We start from the raw sequence: 17,125 nt of genomic DNA on the forward strand, positions 1-17,125 counted from the left end.
TTCGTCAGAGTAAGGATACTGGCTTACACTGCTTGTAGCATCTGCCCCTTTTCTTCAGGCAGTCATATTCCCCAGAGCAGAGAACTCCCCACAGCTCATTGTTCATGTTCTTCCCTTCTTGTAAGAACTCACTAGATCACTGGCATTGGAGCACTTGGTAGGACTGGGACCAAATCCTGTCACTGGGACTTCTGTCTCCTGGCAGCAGGACAGCCCTGTGCCAACCAGTGTTGCAGTGGTGTTTAACACAGGGTACAACTGTAGTTATGTTGCAAGGTGTGGTCTCAAACTATTTGAGGATGGAGTAAGTAAAAAGACACCTAAAGAAAAGAGTTGAGGAGTGCTCCAAGGGAACAAAGATGCTTGGGGTCTCTGCCATGCATCCTGATGGAGAGTTTGTGGTTTCTGCAGATGCCATAAAACTTTAATACTTTGTCTTTTAGGGTAAACATCTTTGCTGGCATGCTTGGGTTATTAGGGTATGTGCAATGGGGCTCACTAAGGTTCGTTTCACAGCTTTCCCTGATAACCTTTCAAGTTTTGATTTTCTTCCCTCTCTTACACATTTCTGCTCTTTCAGTGTGTTTTCCTCACCAAGGTAGCAAGCAGGACCCTCGGCAGTATGTGTCTGTGTATATATATATGTGTACTCTTCCAGCCTCTGGTGTTGGATTCCTCATTATGCATCCATATAATTCTTCCCCCAGTGCTTTTATAAAGCACAAAACACTAACCAGGTCAGCAACAACCTTGTTATCACAGGCTCTGAGTCTCTGGGAACTGTAATCCTGTTGTTTGGATGAGCTTGTGTCAGTTTTGCTTTCTGTCACTGCTGCACAGTCGCTGACACAGATGATGTTTGACTTTGTTTTCTCGTTGCCAAGTGCAGCTGAGACTGAGCCCAGTCTGGGGCCTGTGTATTTGGGCAATGAGTCTGCAGGCACGAAGGGAAGGGGGAAGGGAAGCTGCTGTCAACAGGGCTGCCCAGCTCTTCTTTGTGCTCTGTGGTGTCATTGAGGAATAAAGGTGTCTTTTCTTCAGAGACAGTGAGTGAGCCAGCTGCATGGGTATGGCACTCGAGTACACACAGCTGGCTCTGAATCCAGGGGTTTCTACCAGTCTGGGTGGTAATTTGTGTTTACAGCACAGTGGCATGGCCTCTGTCCTTCAGTCTGTATCTTTGGCTCTGTGGGTTCTGGAGCAGGACAGAGGCCATGGCACTACATTAATCCAGGAAACGCTCGCTGGCAGTCCAGTGGACATTGATAAAATATGATCTTTAAGCTTCACCCTGCGAGTGTTCACTTCCCCCATCTCTTTGCCCCAGAACCGGAACCATTTGTAGCTCGTGCATCCACACAGAGCATCTTCTCCCATCCACATCTCCTTGGGAATTTACTCTCCTTGCTGAGATGTCACTGTAGATATTTTTGGTTTTCCAAGAAACGGCTGAACCTCAGCATTTCCTTGCTAGGCTGGAGTCTCAGTGAGAGCTTGCTGCAGCAATTGCTGTGGAGCTGTAAATGCAAAACAGCTTCGTGCTGAGCATAGAGGTCAGCAATGTCAAAACTACCAGGCTCATGAGAAGCCAGGAAGAGTCCCTTGGCTAAAACATCTCGTTTTGTTTCTGTCAGGTTCGCTCCATCAGCATCAATGTGAGGAAGAACCTTGCTTTCAACACTCTGAGCCAGGAGCTGCTGCTGAAGGAATTCTCCACGATCTCTTGAAGCGCGGACGCTGCCGCTGCCGGCGGGGCAGAGACGGGCCCGTGTGGGCAGGGACACTCCAGCTCTGCAGTCACCCCTCGCCTCCTGCCTGCCAAAGGGACTGTGTTTCTTCTAGGGAACGCCTTGCTGCTGTGTGTTTGATCCCAAAGGAATGTGTTTAAACAGAACTTGGGCTGAGGAGAGGTGATTGGCATGTTGAGAAGGAAGCAGTTTTTTATGGTGTCATGGGAGTGGGCAGCCATTCCTGTGACACCGCTATGGGAGATTCCCTCCACAGCCTCAGGGAAAATGCACTGGAAACCTTTGTAGCAGAGCTGGGGAGAGCTCACAACTGAAATAATAAAACCAGCCCAGCTGTGTGAAACTGTTCTGGGTAGAGATTGCTCACCTGCTCTATGGGGAAAGCTCTCTGGTCCCAGGTGAGGGCTGTTCTTTTCCATCAGCCTGGGTCAACATGTCCTCCTATAATGTAAGTCAAATCCACTGTCATTCCATTGGGAATGGCTTAGGATTATAAAACAGTTTCCTCAAGCAGCAGGCCTTGCTTACTGCTGTCTCCTGATGTCAGAAGGTGTCACTTCAACCAAGCCATCGGATTACTGCAGAAGGGGAAACTTTGCCTCCAAGGCTGTTGGCTTACAGGGTCCAGTGTGAGCCAGTATACAAGAATATGGGTCATCAAACAGAGCATTTTGTTACTGGAGACCAGCTCTGCTTGGGGTCACTGCTGCTTCCAGTAGCCCCAGCTCATCCACTGTTTCTAAGGTAGATGGACATTTTTAGATGTTTGGTTTTCATGGGGCAGAGGACAGGCTGACTCCTTCTCCCCACTCACCTTATATTGCCCATCAGAGACCGCTTTGCGACAATCCTCCTCTTCCTCACAGGAACATCTCCTTGCACATGTTTGCAGGTGCCTGGTGACCTTCATAAATGAAGAAGTCTCCAGTTTTTCACTTGTGTGTAGCACACAGTTTAAATGCATCTGGAGAAGTAGTGACTTCACTTTCTCACCCTCCTGTCTTCACCAAGCGACTTAGAGCCACGGTCTGCTGAGGGCTTCCTAAGGAAGAGCTCTGGGATGATGCTGTGGGGCACAGGCAGACCTTCCTGTTCCCAGAGCTGGTGCTTCAGAGGTGCCCAGATCTGGCAGAGCCTGTTCAGAGTGCTGTGTCAGGTTCCCAGCTCAGGAATACACAGCATAAACACCCGTTCCACACCTGTTCCCTGCTCATGCATTTTCAGCTCCCAGCAGTGTTGTTATGGTATTAGGATCTGGCCTGACTTGGTGGACTGAAGTAGAGAAGTTACTTACATCCCAGATCCACAGGGTTTTTTCCTTCCTCCTAGAAAACAGGTGTTTTTTTTAAAAAAAGTGCCTAGTCCTGCTCTTAGCCTTGTAGGTTAGTGTGAGTAATGTGGATGTCATGCTCATTTACTACCATTTTTAGGCAAGGCTTTTTTCATGCTAATGTGCGTTAATTGTGTTAATGTTTCATCTTACCTGCTATGAGCATGGGAAACTGAAGGCTGTGTCCTTGGCCACCCACTGGGCACAACGCCCCATGAAGTCCCTATGTTTTCCTTGGGAGCACTGGCTTCTCTCAGCAGATGATACTATTCCTCAGCAGGGAATTGTCTGGCTTTTAACAGCTAAGCCAGACATTTATTTGCTTTCTGCCATGCAAGTGTATGGGAATGTGTATGTGTCAGAGGGACAGTGTTTAGGAGAGCAAGCAGGCTCCATAAAATCACTGCTTGGGAACAGGCCAGGGTATGTAGAGGAGGCAGCTTCTCCAGTGGAAAATGAGGAACAATTGTTTGTAGGATGTGGTGCTTATCTGGGGGGGATAGAGAGAGATCTCACCTCTGAGAGGGGGAGTTTCTTCTCAAGGGGACTTGAGGTGCAGCCCCAGCATTATGATTGTTGGAGCATTGAGTCATCCACTGTCCTCATGCCTCCTGTTCTCTGGGCTCGTTTAGGCTGAGTCTAGACACATCCATGAGAGAGTTTGGGATGAGTCTGCTTCTGACTCGGCAACCTCTGGAATCTTCAGCTTCTCCCTCTGGGCTCAGCTATCCTATCTCCTTGAGGATGCTCCCTTGCTGGGATGATCATAGAAGCCCAGGCATGTGTGAGATCAGTTCCTGAGCCCAGCCCTCATCTAAATCTGAGCTGGGGAAGACTGTGATACATGTCCTCTTGTCACACTGTCACTGAACCAAGCACTGTAAATGGATGTACATACAAACCTAGAGCTCAATAAATAGCAGAGCCCTGCCTGTCCGGAGTGTGCAGTGTTTGTCCTTCACAGGAGGGAGAGTGGGGTGGTTGTGGGAGTGGCCCTGTCACCATTTGGTGGCACACTGGCTGCAGCAGGGCTATCACCTGCCCTTGGGCTCTTCCTGCCTATGCAGAGGGAGGTTGAGGCACTGCACAGTGATGCTTTGTCCTGTCTGCAGGTACCATGCAGTAGTGAGCATCCCTCTTCCTCTTACATCCCTGTGGCTGGCACTAAGGAAGCCATGAGCAAGACTGGGAGCCCAAGAGAAAGGGATGCAGGGCCTGCCTGTGCATGGTGTGATGCCCTTTGTTGCTGGTGTCAGCAAACTCCTGCTCACAGATTCTGCTGCACGTTTGAGTGCTTTGTGAAGCACCCTACTACTATTTGTGTTTTGAGGCCAGCTTGAACTGAACAGGAAGTCATTTAAATCTTGATGTTCAGCTTCAGGATGTGTGTGACAGCCTCAAACTTTCGTGTATCTGATCTGAGCAGATGAGTGTATTTTGTTATATCTAGTTCATAACTCTGTCTGTTATTGGAAGAGCTGTTTCTGAAGCTTGGGGAGTGTGGGGAGAAATCAGATTGCTACCTTTAAATTATGCAGCAGCTGCAGAGAGACAAATATTTTACAAAATAATGACCTGGAAGAGAATTGAATTTGAGCTAAACTTTGGAGGGAGTTACTAAGAGTTGCTTTGTAAGTGCCACTGTGATATTTTTGATCTCTTTTTCTTTAGCTCTTACAGGTCCCACTTTTCATGCAGACTTGAGAGGCAGCTCCTCAGGAGCTGAGTCTTCCCTGCACGGGCTAGCAGCTCCAAATGGTGTTTTGTCTGTTCTTTGGAGCTGCCAGGAGCAGGTAGTAGCAAACCCCTGATCATGTACTGCAGCCAGAGGTTAGAGTGCACCTTTGCCCACCTGCTATGTTTGGTTTGCAAACCTCTTTGTTCTCTTCCTTGTCATGGCTATTGCCTGCTCTAGTCCCATATCCATGGCACAGGCGCCATCCCTCTGCAGGGTTGAGCATGTCCTGGTGTCTGTTGTGGGGTGCTTTTCTCTTCCTGCTTGAAGTATTGGACACTCCCTGCTCTGGGGTCCTGCACACTGGTGCATGGTGGCTATTAGGAGAAGTCCTGGAAGGAGATATCTCCTAGACAGCACTTGCACAAGGGATCAACTCCAGTGTGCTCCACCTGCTTCCCCACACTTCTTTCTCAGGGTGGAGCTGCTCTTCCCTAGCTCCCATTCCAGTACAGGGCAGGCAGAGGGAGTGGCTGTTCCTTCTGCCAAGTCACAACTGGCACAGTGTGTATTGGGATGGTGTGTGGCCAGCAGTCAGTGGTAAGACTTAGAGCTGGCTCTTGGCACTCAAAAGCAGCTCTTGGTGTCAGCACTGAGACCTTTTGGGATTCTCATCTCCTGTAGAGCTCTGTTTTCCCGTTTGGTACTTGTTGGTATGAGCAGGGTTGTGCTGGACAGAAGTATGATGGATTTTTTGGTAGATGAGCCATTGCAGTAACCTGAAAGGAAAGAGATAAAGCCCAGCTTTGGAAAGTGTAGAAATCCAGACGGGCTAGGATAAGATGTGCTTTTCCCCTGGTGGCAACTTATTAATGCCTTTGCTGATCCTTTTAGGGAGAGGGCAGACAGAAAAATAAGTGATGAAGGGAAGTCTGGACCAGGAGTCTAGAGAAGGGCTGTTGCAAGGCTGGTGGGACCTGGAGGCAACTGGGGCTGCTGAGAGTCCTTCATGCTGGTCAGAGCCCTGGTTCTCCCCACCTACAGCACAGTGGTTGTACCCAGGAGGACACTGCTCAGGCAGACAGGTGATCCCAAATACACGCGATAGGCAGCACTCTCGAGGGAGCATTGCTGAATGCTGTTATCTTTTTAAAGCTTCTCTGGGCCACACTGGCAGGTGCTCAGGGATGCAGACCTCAGATCTGCCCCAGCATGGCTGTCACCCCTCAAGGTTGTGACTGCCTGCAAAGAGAGATGCTCAGGATGGGGCTTGCCCATCTTCTGCCCTACAGCTGCCCACACACCACTCAGGACCAGCATCTTGTGCCTAGAGGAGCCCCAGCTCTCCAGGACAGGATGAGATTCCCCTGGAGCCCCCAACATCTCAGCACATCCCAGAGGGCCAGAACAAGCTCAGAGTCCTGTGCTGCCCTGTCCCAGCCTGGCAGCTGCTGGAGCACAGACTGGGCCATGCTCTGCAGCCTCTGCTCTCTGTACTGTCCCTCCAGGGCTAATTGAATCATGTGGCTGGAAATTGAATCCAATTGAATAGATTAAATGAGCCGGGCTTGCCTCTCACTGCAGCACAGCTCAGAGCCTTGCCAAGCTGCTGCCAGAGGCTGGGATCTCCCAGGAGTCCCATAGGGGCAGGAAGGGGCTGGGGATGCTGCTGGGAGATGGACACCCACTGCGCTGGGCTGCTTTTCCAGCTATGCTGTGACAGACGAACTCTCAGCCATTTCTCAGTGATGTGCAGCCTGGCTGTGTCCCAGGGCCCACAGGTCACTGCTACAGGCAGGCAGAGGTTGGGTTGGCTTGTTTCCCTTCTGAAGCAATTAATGACTAATTAGCTGGAGCTCCCCTGCTCCAGGGTTCAGCCAGTGTACAGGGGCTGGGATGCTCTAATGATTTGTGGCTGCTCAGGAGTTCCAATCCTGTTGTTCCCCCATCTTACAAGTGGAGCAAGTGGTGCTCCAGCAGCACCCACCTACAGCACCCTAGCCCCATGCCCTACTCGTGGCCCTTGTGCTGCAATCATTGCCAGGCCAGTGGGATGGGATAGGGTGGAATGGGATGGGCAGCTGAGCAGAGTGCTGAGACCAGAGTCACAGCAGAGACATCCCCTCCCAAGGAGGTGAGCTGGGGCACAAGGCCCTGCCCTGGCAGAGCAGGACACGTGTCCGCAGTGTGGACTCACTCGTGACAGAGATGCACATCTGTTCTCACAGCAGACCTGAGCTACTGAAAGAATCCCTGGTGTGGCATCCAGCATGGCATAAATGAAGGTTGGAAATAGTATCTAGTTCCTCTTTAATTAAAACCTGAGCCCACAGGCACTGAGCACACAAACCTGAGACGCTTTGTAATGCTGGGAGGGCTTGTGAGACTCAGGGTCCTAAGCCCAAGAATGCTCCAGTCTGCACTCCCCAGGCAAGTCTTTAATGCACACAGATTTTGGATCTGTTACGCAGAAGTGGCAAGAAACATTCTGGGTGGACACAGAGCCCCCCTTTGGCCCACCCAGCAGTGAGGCCATGCTGGGGAATCCCTCCGTGCTGGAGGCATAAGCAGAGGCAGGTGACTGGCTTTCGAGGATACCGAGTGTGATGCAAAGTCCTTTCTTCTGCACACCCAGATTTCTCACACCTGCTAGTTTGCATTTGACAGAGGAGTTTCCCTTCCTCCTGCAGCATTCCTGCTTGCAAGGCTCTCCCAGCAGCTTGCAGCATCATCTGTTCCTCCTCCAGCTTTGCAAGATTTTTCAGCAGCTGAAATTCCCCCCAGCTCTGAATCTCACAGTGGCTCTCACCTGCCCATGTGTCTTTGCAGGGTGGGTTCGTAGAGATGGGAGCAGCCCTCCCCTGTGTGTCCTGGCTGATGTCCCTGTGGGGCATCATCTCCCAAGGACCTATTGGTCTGCTGTAGCTGTCCCAAGATCCCAGAGACCCCTCTCTCTGCAGAGTCCAAGGGGCTCGTCTTGGTCTTGTGTCACCCAGATCCATTTCCTCTGCAGATGTAAATATTGTGGTTTATTCCTGAGTGAGGCCATTTGCCCTGCCTGGAGCCCTCCCCAGACACTTGCGTGGCCCTGAACATCCCTGCTCCAGACTGGGGGCCTGTCTGGGTGCTGGGAGGGCAATAGCCCCTGATGCAGAGGTGCTCATCTCCATCTGCTGGCATGTTTGCAAGGGGTGAAGCTGGTTTAAGCACCTCTCTGCTGTGGAAGCAGAGCTGTCCCTTGGTGCCACGTGTAAATCTGAGCCCAGAGACACCAGGTGACCACAGCCAAAATAAGACTAATGGCATCTGCTGGGAGCTCATCCCGAGGACTGCTATTGATGACCATGGCTTTAAAATACTGTTAACAGTGGATAAAGCACCGTGATTTCGAGCATTCAACAATTACATCTCTGTTTGAAATTTCCTAAAGATAGGATCAGACTCCTGAGTCCTGCTCTCTGCTTTTTCGATAGAATTAATAAGAATGGAGATATGCAATTACAGAGCATGAAGGCTGGTAGGGCAGATCAATGCCTTGTAGTTACCTAATGAAGCGTTAAATTATGTTTTTCCCTCTCCCTGTCCCCCAGTCACACGCACCCCAGGCTGCTTGCAGAGGGCCTGGGGGGAGCTCCCTGCGTTCCTCTACACCTGAGGTGCAGACTCAAGCATTCCTGACTCCTTCCCAGGGTCATCTTCTGTGGTTTGGGACTGTCTTGGGTTTTGTGTTGAGCCTAGGATTTTCAGCAGGGGAGAGTAGGGACTTGTGGCCCCAGAGCTGGGGTGCCCAGCAGGAGCAGGAGGCACAGATGAGCCGAAAGGATCAGACCAGTGTTGCAGCCTGATGTCCTGTCCATGCTTTCCAGCCCTTCCCACCCGAAGTGTCATTCCTGGCTGCAGCTTCACTGCCTGGGGAGCAGCAGTAATCCCGTGCAGATGTTCCTTGTCAAAGCTTTGCTGTCTCTGACAGAGTGACAGACACGCCCCTTAGGGAGCATGCCTTGTGCCTGGGACAGTGTGAATGGGTGATTTCCATCCTGAGGATGTCTGAATGGTCCCAGGGACACCCTGTCTCCAAGAGGCACACAGCCTGGGGTGCACCTCATGGGGCAGCAGCTTTTGCACCCCCAGCCTGTCTCCCTCTGTGCATTTCCTACTCATCCCACCCCTCTGCTGGCTATGCCAAGCCTTGGGGCTGGTTTACATGGCCTTGTTTCTCTCATGGCTCTCTGCTGCTGTCACAGAGACGAGTCTGGGGACCTGGGTGCATCCACAAGACCCCTGCTTGCCCCAGCGGGCTTGATCCATCCACCTGCCTGCCTTCCACACGTCTCTGGGCTTTGGAATATGAGTTTCATGGTTATATGGCATAGCTATGTCTGTAGAGCCTGTGCCATGTCTTGGCCAGCTAGAGCATGGCTCTTCCTCCCAGTTACCCCTTGTAACTGGGATCTTGATTCTCAGGAACCGACAGAGCTCTTTCTATCCTCTGGAAATAGTTAATCCAGTGACATCTTGCACAGTGCAGACCACCAGCCCTGCCTGCAGCTGGCTCCTGCCCATCCTGAACCTGCTGATTGCTTTTGTGGTGGATGTGGCCAGCAGCAGCCAGGCTGCACAAGGCACGCTGTGATTACAGCCTCAGATACTGCTTAGGTGATTTTCCTCAGCCTGGCCCAGTCTTTTTGCCTCTGCTGCACATCCCGGTGAGATTGAGACGTGTTGCAAGGGATACTCAGCATTCTGGGGTGACTTTGCTGCCATTCCTGTCCCTGTCCCGACATGTTCACCGAGGCATCTCTGCACCCAGTGCACCCACAGCAGGGCACCTGTCTGGGTCTGGATAAGAGGGCAAAGACCAGACTCATTCCTGCTTCTCCTACCCTGGCAACCTGCAGACCCCCAGTGCCCAGAGGAACATTTAGGGGAGGATGTTGTATTTTTCCCATGCAGAGAAAGGCTCAGAGGCTGTGAATCCTGGCAGAATGCCCAGCCCTCATGTCTGCTGAGGAAAGGAGCTGTAACAGTGATCAGGTGAGTTGTGTTCCCCTTTTTCTACACCGTGGGGAGGGTAGGATATGTCAGCCTAGGCCTGGGGCTGCCCCATCCTACCCTGTGGTACCCACCAAACTGCCCAGCTTCCCCCCTCTCCCCAGCCTGGCAAAGCATCTCTTGCTTGCCTGCCGGAACAGGAGCACTTAGCTAGGATAAAAATAGCCATGTTTGCCTCCCAATGGACCAGGGATGGCAGAAGGTGAAAACTTCCCTGTGCAGCTCTGCTGGGCTTGCCACATCCATAGCTGGATGGACCCCGAGGAAGGTGAAGTTGGTGGGTGAGCTTGGGCATGGATCATGCAGTGCTCCAAATCTACTTCCCTGGGACACTGCTGGTCCCCAAGGGCAGCCAAGAAAACATGGACAAGCACATGGTGGAGAGGTTGGAGGAGGGAGGCTGAGGAGGCCAGAGAGCAGCAGGATGGACAAGCCCAGAAGTGCAGGGGGTCTGTGGGCTGGCCAGGCTCCAGCTTTGCTTGTCAGGCTAAGCAGAGGGGGCACTGCCAGAGTGTCCCAGGAGTTTCCCTCCAGCCAGTCAGTGCATGCAGGCTCCGTGCAGTGGCCGGGCCACGGGGAGGGCTGGGGGAATGTGTTTAGTTCTCCAAGCATTTCTCCACTGCGTTTTCCTTGCTAAATGGCTCTTATTTTTAGATCCAGGCAGTTGCTAAGCATCACTGCCTCGCTAAGGCGGCTTCTTTCATGGCTTGACACCAAAGCACGTTGACAACACGCTGCCTCGTGAGCATGGCCCTCCCTCCTTGCTGATCTGGATTCCCTTCTGCCCTGCGGCTCCTGTGTGCCGGGCTGGCACAAGCATCAGGAGGGATGCTTTGCCTCCTCCCGCAGCCCCTGCTCTCCTCTGTCTCTCTGCACGGGTGAGAGAATGAAGGGAGGAGCGCTGGGAAGCGATGGGAGCTGGACAGCCCCCGAGATGTGCCCAGGACCCCTGTCATGGTGCAGTCAGTACTCAGGCAGTGGCATCACAAAAGCCCCTGGCTTTGTCCATGGAGGGGACTCTCCAGCACAGTCTGCATCCCCCGGGGATGGCATCGTGCACAGATGGCAACAAATAACTAAGGGCAGCAGCGGGACATCAAGTTCCCAGTGCCAGATGTACCGGTGGGCTGTGAACTCCTCTCTTGGCAGCAGCGGGCCTCTGGAAGCCTCTCCATGTATGCTGCTGCTTCACCCTTTCCCTGAGGCTGCAGGCGATGGGGGTAAAATCCTGCTAAAGACTCGAACCCTGCATGGAAAGCCATGCTCAGGGTGGGAACGGCGGTGAGACCCACTTCTGTACTTGGCTGCAGGCAGGGGGATCTGGCCGCCGTCGCCACACTTCTCCTGCATCCTGTCCATCCCCTCCGTCTCATACCTATTTCTCATCCAGCTTCTCCCCACAGGCGGAGATGCAGCAGTCCCGCGGGACCGGGCAGGGCTGGGGCTCCCCTTCCTGGGGCTCGCACGGCGCAGTCCGGCATGGGCACTGACACGCAGGGCTCGGGGGACCCTCGCTCCCCCGCAGTGGGCTGTGGGGTCTGCGCCCCTCCTGCCCCACGCCTTCTCCATCTCTGTCCCCTTCTCCATCCCTGCGCAGTGCCCGATGCCCAGGGCTCTCCCGAACCGCCGGAGACCGCACCTCGGAGCGGTCCGGTGCAGCTCTCTCCCTGCCTCTTCCCGGGAGCGCCCCCGCTCTCCGCCCCCCCTCCCGTGCCTCAGTTTCCCCGCGGCGGCGGGGCCGGGCTGGCGGTTCCCGGGAAGAGGCGGGCAAGGACGAGAGGGAGGGGGCGGCCGTGCCCAGCCCCGGCGGCGGCGGCGGCGGGGACCGGGGCGGCTGCGCGCTCCTGCTGCCGTGCCGTGCCGAGCCGAGCTCCCGGCACCGCCGGCCCCTTGCCGCTGGCGCGCTGAGCGGAGCGGGCGGCGGGGCGGGGGGAGGCGGCGGCCGCGGGCAGCCCCAGCCCGCCGGCGCAGCCCGTGCGCCCCGTCGCCGTTCCCCCCGCCGCTCGGCGGGGCGGGAAGATGCGGAACAAGGGCAGGAAGGAGAGCCTGTCCGACTCCCGCGACCTGGACGGCTCCTACGACCAGCTGACGGGTGAGTGCCGCCGCCGGGGAAGGTGCAGCAGCCACTCGGACCACGGCGCGGGGCGGCCCCGGGCACCCGCTTCCAGCCCCGCTGAGCCCCGCTCCCTGCCCGCTCCGCTTCGCCGCACGCCGTGCTCGGGGAGAGGGGGAACGGCCGCGACCCCGGCGCTGGAGCAGGGGGACAGTCCCGACCCCCGGGGGGAAGATGCTCCGAGGGCGATAGGGCTGGTCCCAGCCTGCAGATATTGTCCCGAGGCAAGGAAAAGGCAACAGTCGGGGGGTTGAACTCTTGGATCTCTTTTGGCCACCCCCCAAGTTCACACGCCTCGCTGTTACGCCCAAACCCCTCAGGACACCAGGGTCTGGCGCTGGGATCTCTGTGCCGTGCCTTGAGCCCCCGCTGCACCCTGGGGTGGCACAGCAGCAGCCCGGCAGCAGGTTCCCCAGGGAAAACAGGCTCACTCCGCTCAGGAAACCCGGGCAGCACCACGGTGCCTGGTGTCTTCACCCATCACCCAATGTACCCTAGAGCATCCCTTGAGACGTCTTGCCCCTGGATGGGATAGCTGTGGGACACAGAGGCTTAAGACGACCCATTTGTGACCTATTGTATTCCCCTTCATCTTCTGCCCCATCAGGGAATTGCCAAGCATCCCACGTCCCACAGCATCTGTCCATCCGTCACACCTCATCTTCCACTGTCCGATAGGGAAGCAGCTGGGCTGGAGCTGGCAACACCCCTCCTTCCCCACGTGCTCTCCACAGATCAGGCCAAATCCTGTCCCCTTCCAGGGCTTCTGTCGCAGCAGCTGTGAAATGGGGCAGCAATTCCCACCTGCCTCCTGGGACCCACGATGGAGCTGAACCTTTCCATAGCCAGTGGAGTTCTGTGTCCTTGTACCGTCGGCACTGTTGTGCTTGCACAGGCGGCTTCCCTGAGTCCCGGTGATGCTTTTCCTGCCGAAGTCTAGGGTAGATTTCAGGATTTGCTCTAGAATTTCAAATAGGTGGTGATAGCAGAGCAGAACCTCTGCTCTGCTTTCCTGAACAGCCCCACACATGGGAAATGCTGCTTACTGTCTGCCCAAACGTGCTGCAGGGAAGATATTTTTGAGCTGTGTAGGAACTTGGAACCCACACACAACTTTTGGTTTCTCCGGTAACTTTAAACTGTCCATATGGATTTAAATCAAATCAAAGTTAAAAATAAATTCCAGTCTCTCCAAGACTGAGACCTTTTATGCCTGGGCTTACCTCTGAACCAGCTGTGCAGCAAGAATCTGGATGGAGTGGAGCTGTGCCACATGCAAATCTCTGCCCGCAGGGATGGGGCTTTGGGGAAGTCTTTGGGGAATAAGGCTGGAAATATCTGCCCCATTTCCCAGAGTGGGAAATAGGTCCTGTAGGGCATGTCACTCATTTCCCATCACTGTCAAGTCAGTGAACTGCCAGGGCAGAGCCTGCAGTAGCCCCACGGAGGAGAGGGAGCTGGTCCCAGTGGCAATGATTTCCCCTGTGCTTGCTGAATGCACTGAAGTTAAGCCCCCGGCCCGTGGAGGGAAAGTTGTCTCTCTCCCAGAAAGTGTGGAAGTGATGCAGGCAGGAGACGAGATGCAACCTTTACTCTAGGGAGGGTTTGCTACCTTGACCCCATGCCTTCTAAGCTGGTCTTGGCTCTCCTGATATCCTGGAGATGTGGTGAGGAGCCAGGACTTCCACAGGGCTGTGGCAAAACGCTGGGGTGAAGCTGGCAGTGTCTGTGTGGGCTTTGTCTCTATCTGCAGATGGGAGGGTTGCTGCTAACACCTGCTGTTTGGTAGCTCAGCCCTGTTTGGAGTCAAGCACGAGCAGTTTGGGGTGTTCCTCCATTTTTGGAGACCCTCATCCATCAGGATGTGCCAGAGTTTAGAGGACATCTGCCATACAAGAGATGTTAATCAAGAGATGATGTGGTGTCAGGCAAGGCGACAGCCCCACAGCAACTCCAGTGAACGGCTGGTGTGTACAGGGACGGCAGTCAATCCTGCTGCCTCCCTATCACTGCACGAAATCAGGGGTGAAAGCAATGTGATTCCCACCTATGCATGCCCAGAGAAGGGTTAGCAACCCCACTTCCAGAAGGAGAGGGGCTAAACAGGAAGCAGGACCCCCAGCCATGCTCAGGGTAGAAACGCTCCACAATGCCCACTCATTCTTAAATTTAAAACGCTGTTGAAAATGAGGGTGCAGTGACAGTCTCCCTGCAGCGATGCCCAGCTGCCCCGGCTCTGTGGGCACGTGGCTGTGTGTGTGAGAGGCCCGAATGAATGAGAACTGTCTGTGTGTGAGCAATGGGGAGAGCACAGCGCTCCCTGTGCCGGGGGAACGCGGGCAGGCTGCGCTGGGACCAGCCGGGGTGGATCCTGCCTGTGCTGGCCCTGGTGTGGCTGCATGGGGCAAGGGCAGGAAACAGCCATGCCTGCTGAGCCTGAGGCTGGGCACTCACCTGGGTGTTAAGGAGAGAAACCTTTAGGTTACACCACCAGGAAATTAAACTGGTCCATTTCTGGGATATTTAGATGACGCTAGCGAGAAATAAAAACCATCCATAAATTACATTATTTCTCCAGCCTCTAATGCATGAGCGATTAGTGTGCAAGCAGAGCTCAGAGCCAGTGTCTCAGGACTGCTCTGGCCATGGCTCTCTATGCAGAAGAAATGGGAATCCAGAGTCACTTTGTCCCAAGGAGTGCAGGTACCACATCCCTGACCCTGAATGCTGTCATTCTGAGAGGTGAGTGAGCTTGGAGGAGAGTTTCCCTCCTGCCTGATGCTCCACAGGGATGTGTGGGCATCAGGGCTGCCTTAGCTCCAGATTTGGAGCAAGGGTGTGTGGCCTGGGACTTGTCTTACCCCATTTGACAAACCCCTGCCAGCCATGCTGTATCCCATGAGCGGGACAGCATGTGCCAGCATGGGGTGAATATCTAGGCTGTCTGGGGTGGGGCAAGGCCCCTAACTGCCTTTTGGGAAAATGAGGGATTCATCTCCAGGGCTGTTGGGTCCCCAAAAAAGGGTTAGGAGGCTGACTTTTCACCATTGTTTTTTCACCCCTGTTTTTTTTCCTCCAGTTGTCATGATCTGGGGACTCGAGCAACCGTTTTGCTCCACCCCAAAGGCAGCTGCAGCATTTGCAGGGTTGAGCAATTGCTGTAGAGATCATCTGCAGAGCTTTGGGATCCTCCTGTCTCCAGAGGCACAGCTGATGGATGGGGACTCCCCAGATCCTAGCACTTTTAGCAGCCCACCCCGTGAGATGAAAGCCTTAGACAGCAGCATAGCGGCAGCGCAGCATCTGGCTGAGCTCTCCTCCCTACCTCGAGGAAGGCTGTTTCAGAGGTGTTTCTCCCCGCGGCAGTAAGAAAGGAGAGGTGGGGCCAAGCTGTCCCCCATAGACACATCAGAGGGAGAACAGGCCAGTCGGGGAGCAGGGTTCCAGTCCCTGCCATGGGATGAAGCTGAAGAGCTGTGTCCTGGCAATGCTGAAGGAGGGTCCCAGGTGATGGGCAGATCTAGGGCTGTGCCAGGGGCTTGTTCTGCTGCCGGCAAACCTGGCGGCTTCATCGTTTCTGCTCCCAGCCCGTGATCAGCCAGGTGGGGGGAACATCTCCCCCAGCTTGCCATAGTGTAGGACTTCCATCTGCACGGGGGATAATTTATTTCCCAGAGTGTGGAGGAGGTGTCAGTGCTAGCCTGTCCCAAATAATAGTGTGTGTAGGGGGAAGCACTGGGATCTGCAGCTGGAAGATGGAGTGACAGGGTCATTGGGTGGGAGCAAGGGCATGAGCAGGCCGGCCAGGAGCCTGGCTGCAAGTGTGCATGGCAGGTTGTGTGCTGTGCCTGTCTGCTGAATGGATCCCAAGGAGGGGGACTGGGGTGGAGACTGTACCCAAGACCAGCTCACTCACCCAGAATAAAGGTCCTTCTCTTGCCCAGTTGCTTCCTTGAGAACAGCCCTGGGTGCACATCTGTGTCCTCATGGGTCTAGCAGGGCCAGCATCCCTCTGGTCACTGTCAGGCATGAGTTGTGCCTTCCTCAGTCCCTAGGAGGGGTGACACCCACCAGTGTCCTTCCCCTGGGTATCTGACCCGTGGGAACTGTGTGTTGCCCATCCCCCTGCTCCCTAGCTGACCTGCCTTCCCTCCTGCTGCTGCCCCACGCACCCTCCTTCTGCTTGCCACTTCTGCTCCTGCAGCCTGGCAGTGAGGCTGGGCTGGAAGCCACACTGACCCTCGAGCCAGGTCCCTGAGCTCCCAGGACGTCCTCTGTCAGGGTGGGGTACTGTAGGGAAGGGTCTCCCCTTCGTGTGCCAGGGTTAGGGGCTCCCATGGGTCGTCTCTGTGCCGAAGCGCCTTGCCCTCGATGGCTGCTGCACCTTCCTGGGGTGATGGGACTGTTGCCTGACTCTGCCTCATCTCTGTCTGCTGTATCCCCCCTTCTGGCATCTGTACCCTCTTCCTCTTCCCTCTTTGCTGTCCTGGCTTGTCTGCAGTCCTCTGATGCTGATGACTTCTCTCTCATGGGGTGTTGTGGCATTGCTGAGATCCTGAGGGTCTCTGGTGGAAAGGGTGCTGCTTTTAGCCACACATGGGGCAAGGACCATCTGAGTGATGCTGCCGGGTACCACTGCTCATGGGCAGGTTGGATTTTGCAGGTGGAAGGGCTGGAGCTGAGGTTTAGGCAGCCACTGCTGCATCCCTGCAAGCAAAGGTAGGTTGGAGTCCGTAGTGAGTTGGTGGCACAGGATTAATTGACAGGAAGTTCGCAGATTTGGTTGGACCGGTTAAATGGCTGATCTCTACAGATGCTGATGCATAATTAATGGATTGTCACAGCTTTGGCCAAGGGGTACAGCTTCTGCTGCACAGGACTGGCCATGCACAGGCTCTTTCACCAGCTCTGTGTCTGGGCATAGAGTTTTTCCTCACTGTTGGCCATGTTACAACTGGAAAAGATGTCTCGACTCAGTGTGTTGTGCTGGGACCAGTTGCCCTCAGAGCTTTGGGAGCTAGGATGTGAGGAGGTTTTGTCCCTGGAGCAAACTCTGGTTTCTTCCAGCTGTATTGGGTCCATATGTCTCCGCTGGACCTGAACCTCATGCATTAGCAGCCCGGACATCAGTGGGTCACGCCAGCCCTGAAGGACTGGAGAGACCCCATTCATAGAGCTGCCTCTGCCTCACTCCTCATTAGTGGTGT

The 17,125-nt window shown here is 54.5% G+C and overlaps 2 protein-coding genes across 5 annotated transcripts in view; both read left to right on the forward strand.

Moving 5' to 3' along the window:
- The window catches only part of ARMH3 (armadillo like helical domain containing 3), a 124,929-nt gene extending 120,915 nt beyond the window's left edge, over window positions 1–4,014 (forward strand). For both annotated transcript variants that reach the window (XM_088169237.1, XM_014885945.2), the window contains exon 26: window positions 1,635–4,014. In XM_088169237.1, the coding sequence (XP_088025363.1) occupies window positions 1,635–1,727 (93 nt within the window). In that variant the 3' untranslated portion in view covers window positions 1,728–4,014. The remainder of the gene's footprint in view (window positions 1–1,634) is intronic.
- Window positions 4,015–11,747: 7,733 nt separating this feature from the next.
- The window catches only part of KCNIP2 (potassium voltage-gated channel interacting protein 2), a 43,739-nt gene continuing 38,361 nt past the window's right edge, over window positions 11,748–17,125 (forward strand). The window contains exon 1 of one of the 3 annotated variants that reach the window (XM_088169242.1): window positions 11,748–11,897. In XM_088169242.1, coding sequence (XP_088025368.1) covers window positions 11,825–11,897 — 73 coding nt within the window. In that variant the 5' untranslated portion in view covers window positions 11,748–11,824. The remainder of the gene's footprint in view (window positions 11,898–17,125) is intronic. The other 2 variants (XM_088169241.1, XM_014885960.2) reach the window with 2 other exon arrangements.

Source organism: Sturnus vulgaris, chromosome 8 (assembly GCF_052056855.1).
Source record: "Sturnus vulgaris isolate bStuVul1 chromosome 8, bStuVul1.hap1, whole genome shotgun sequence".
Classification (NCBI taxonomy): domain Eukaryota; kingdom Metazoa; phylum Chordata; class Aves; order Passeriformes; family Sturnidae; genus Sturnus; species Sturnus vulgaris.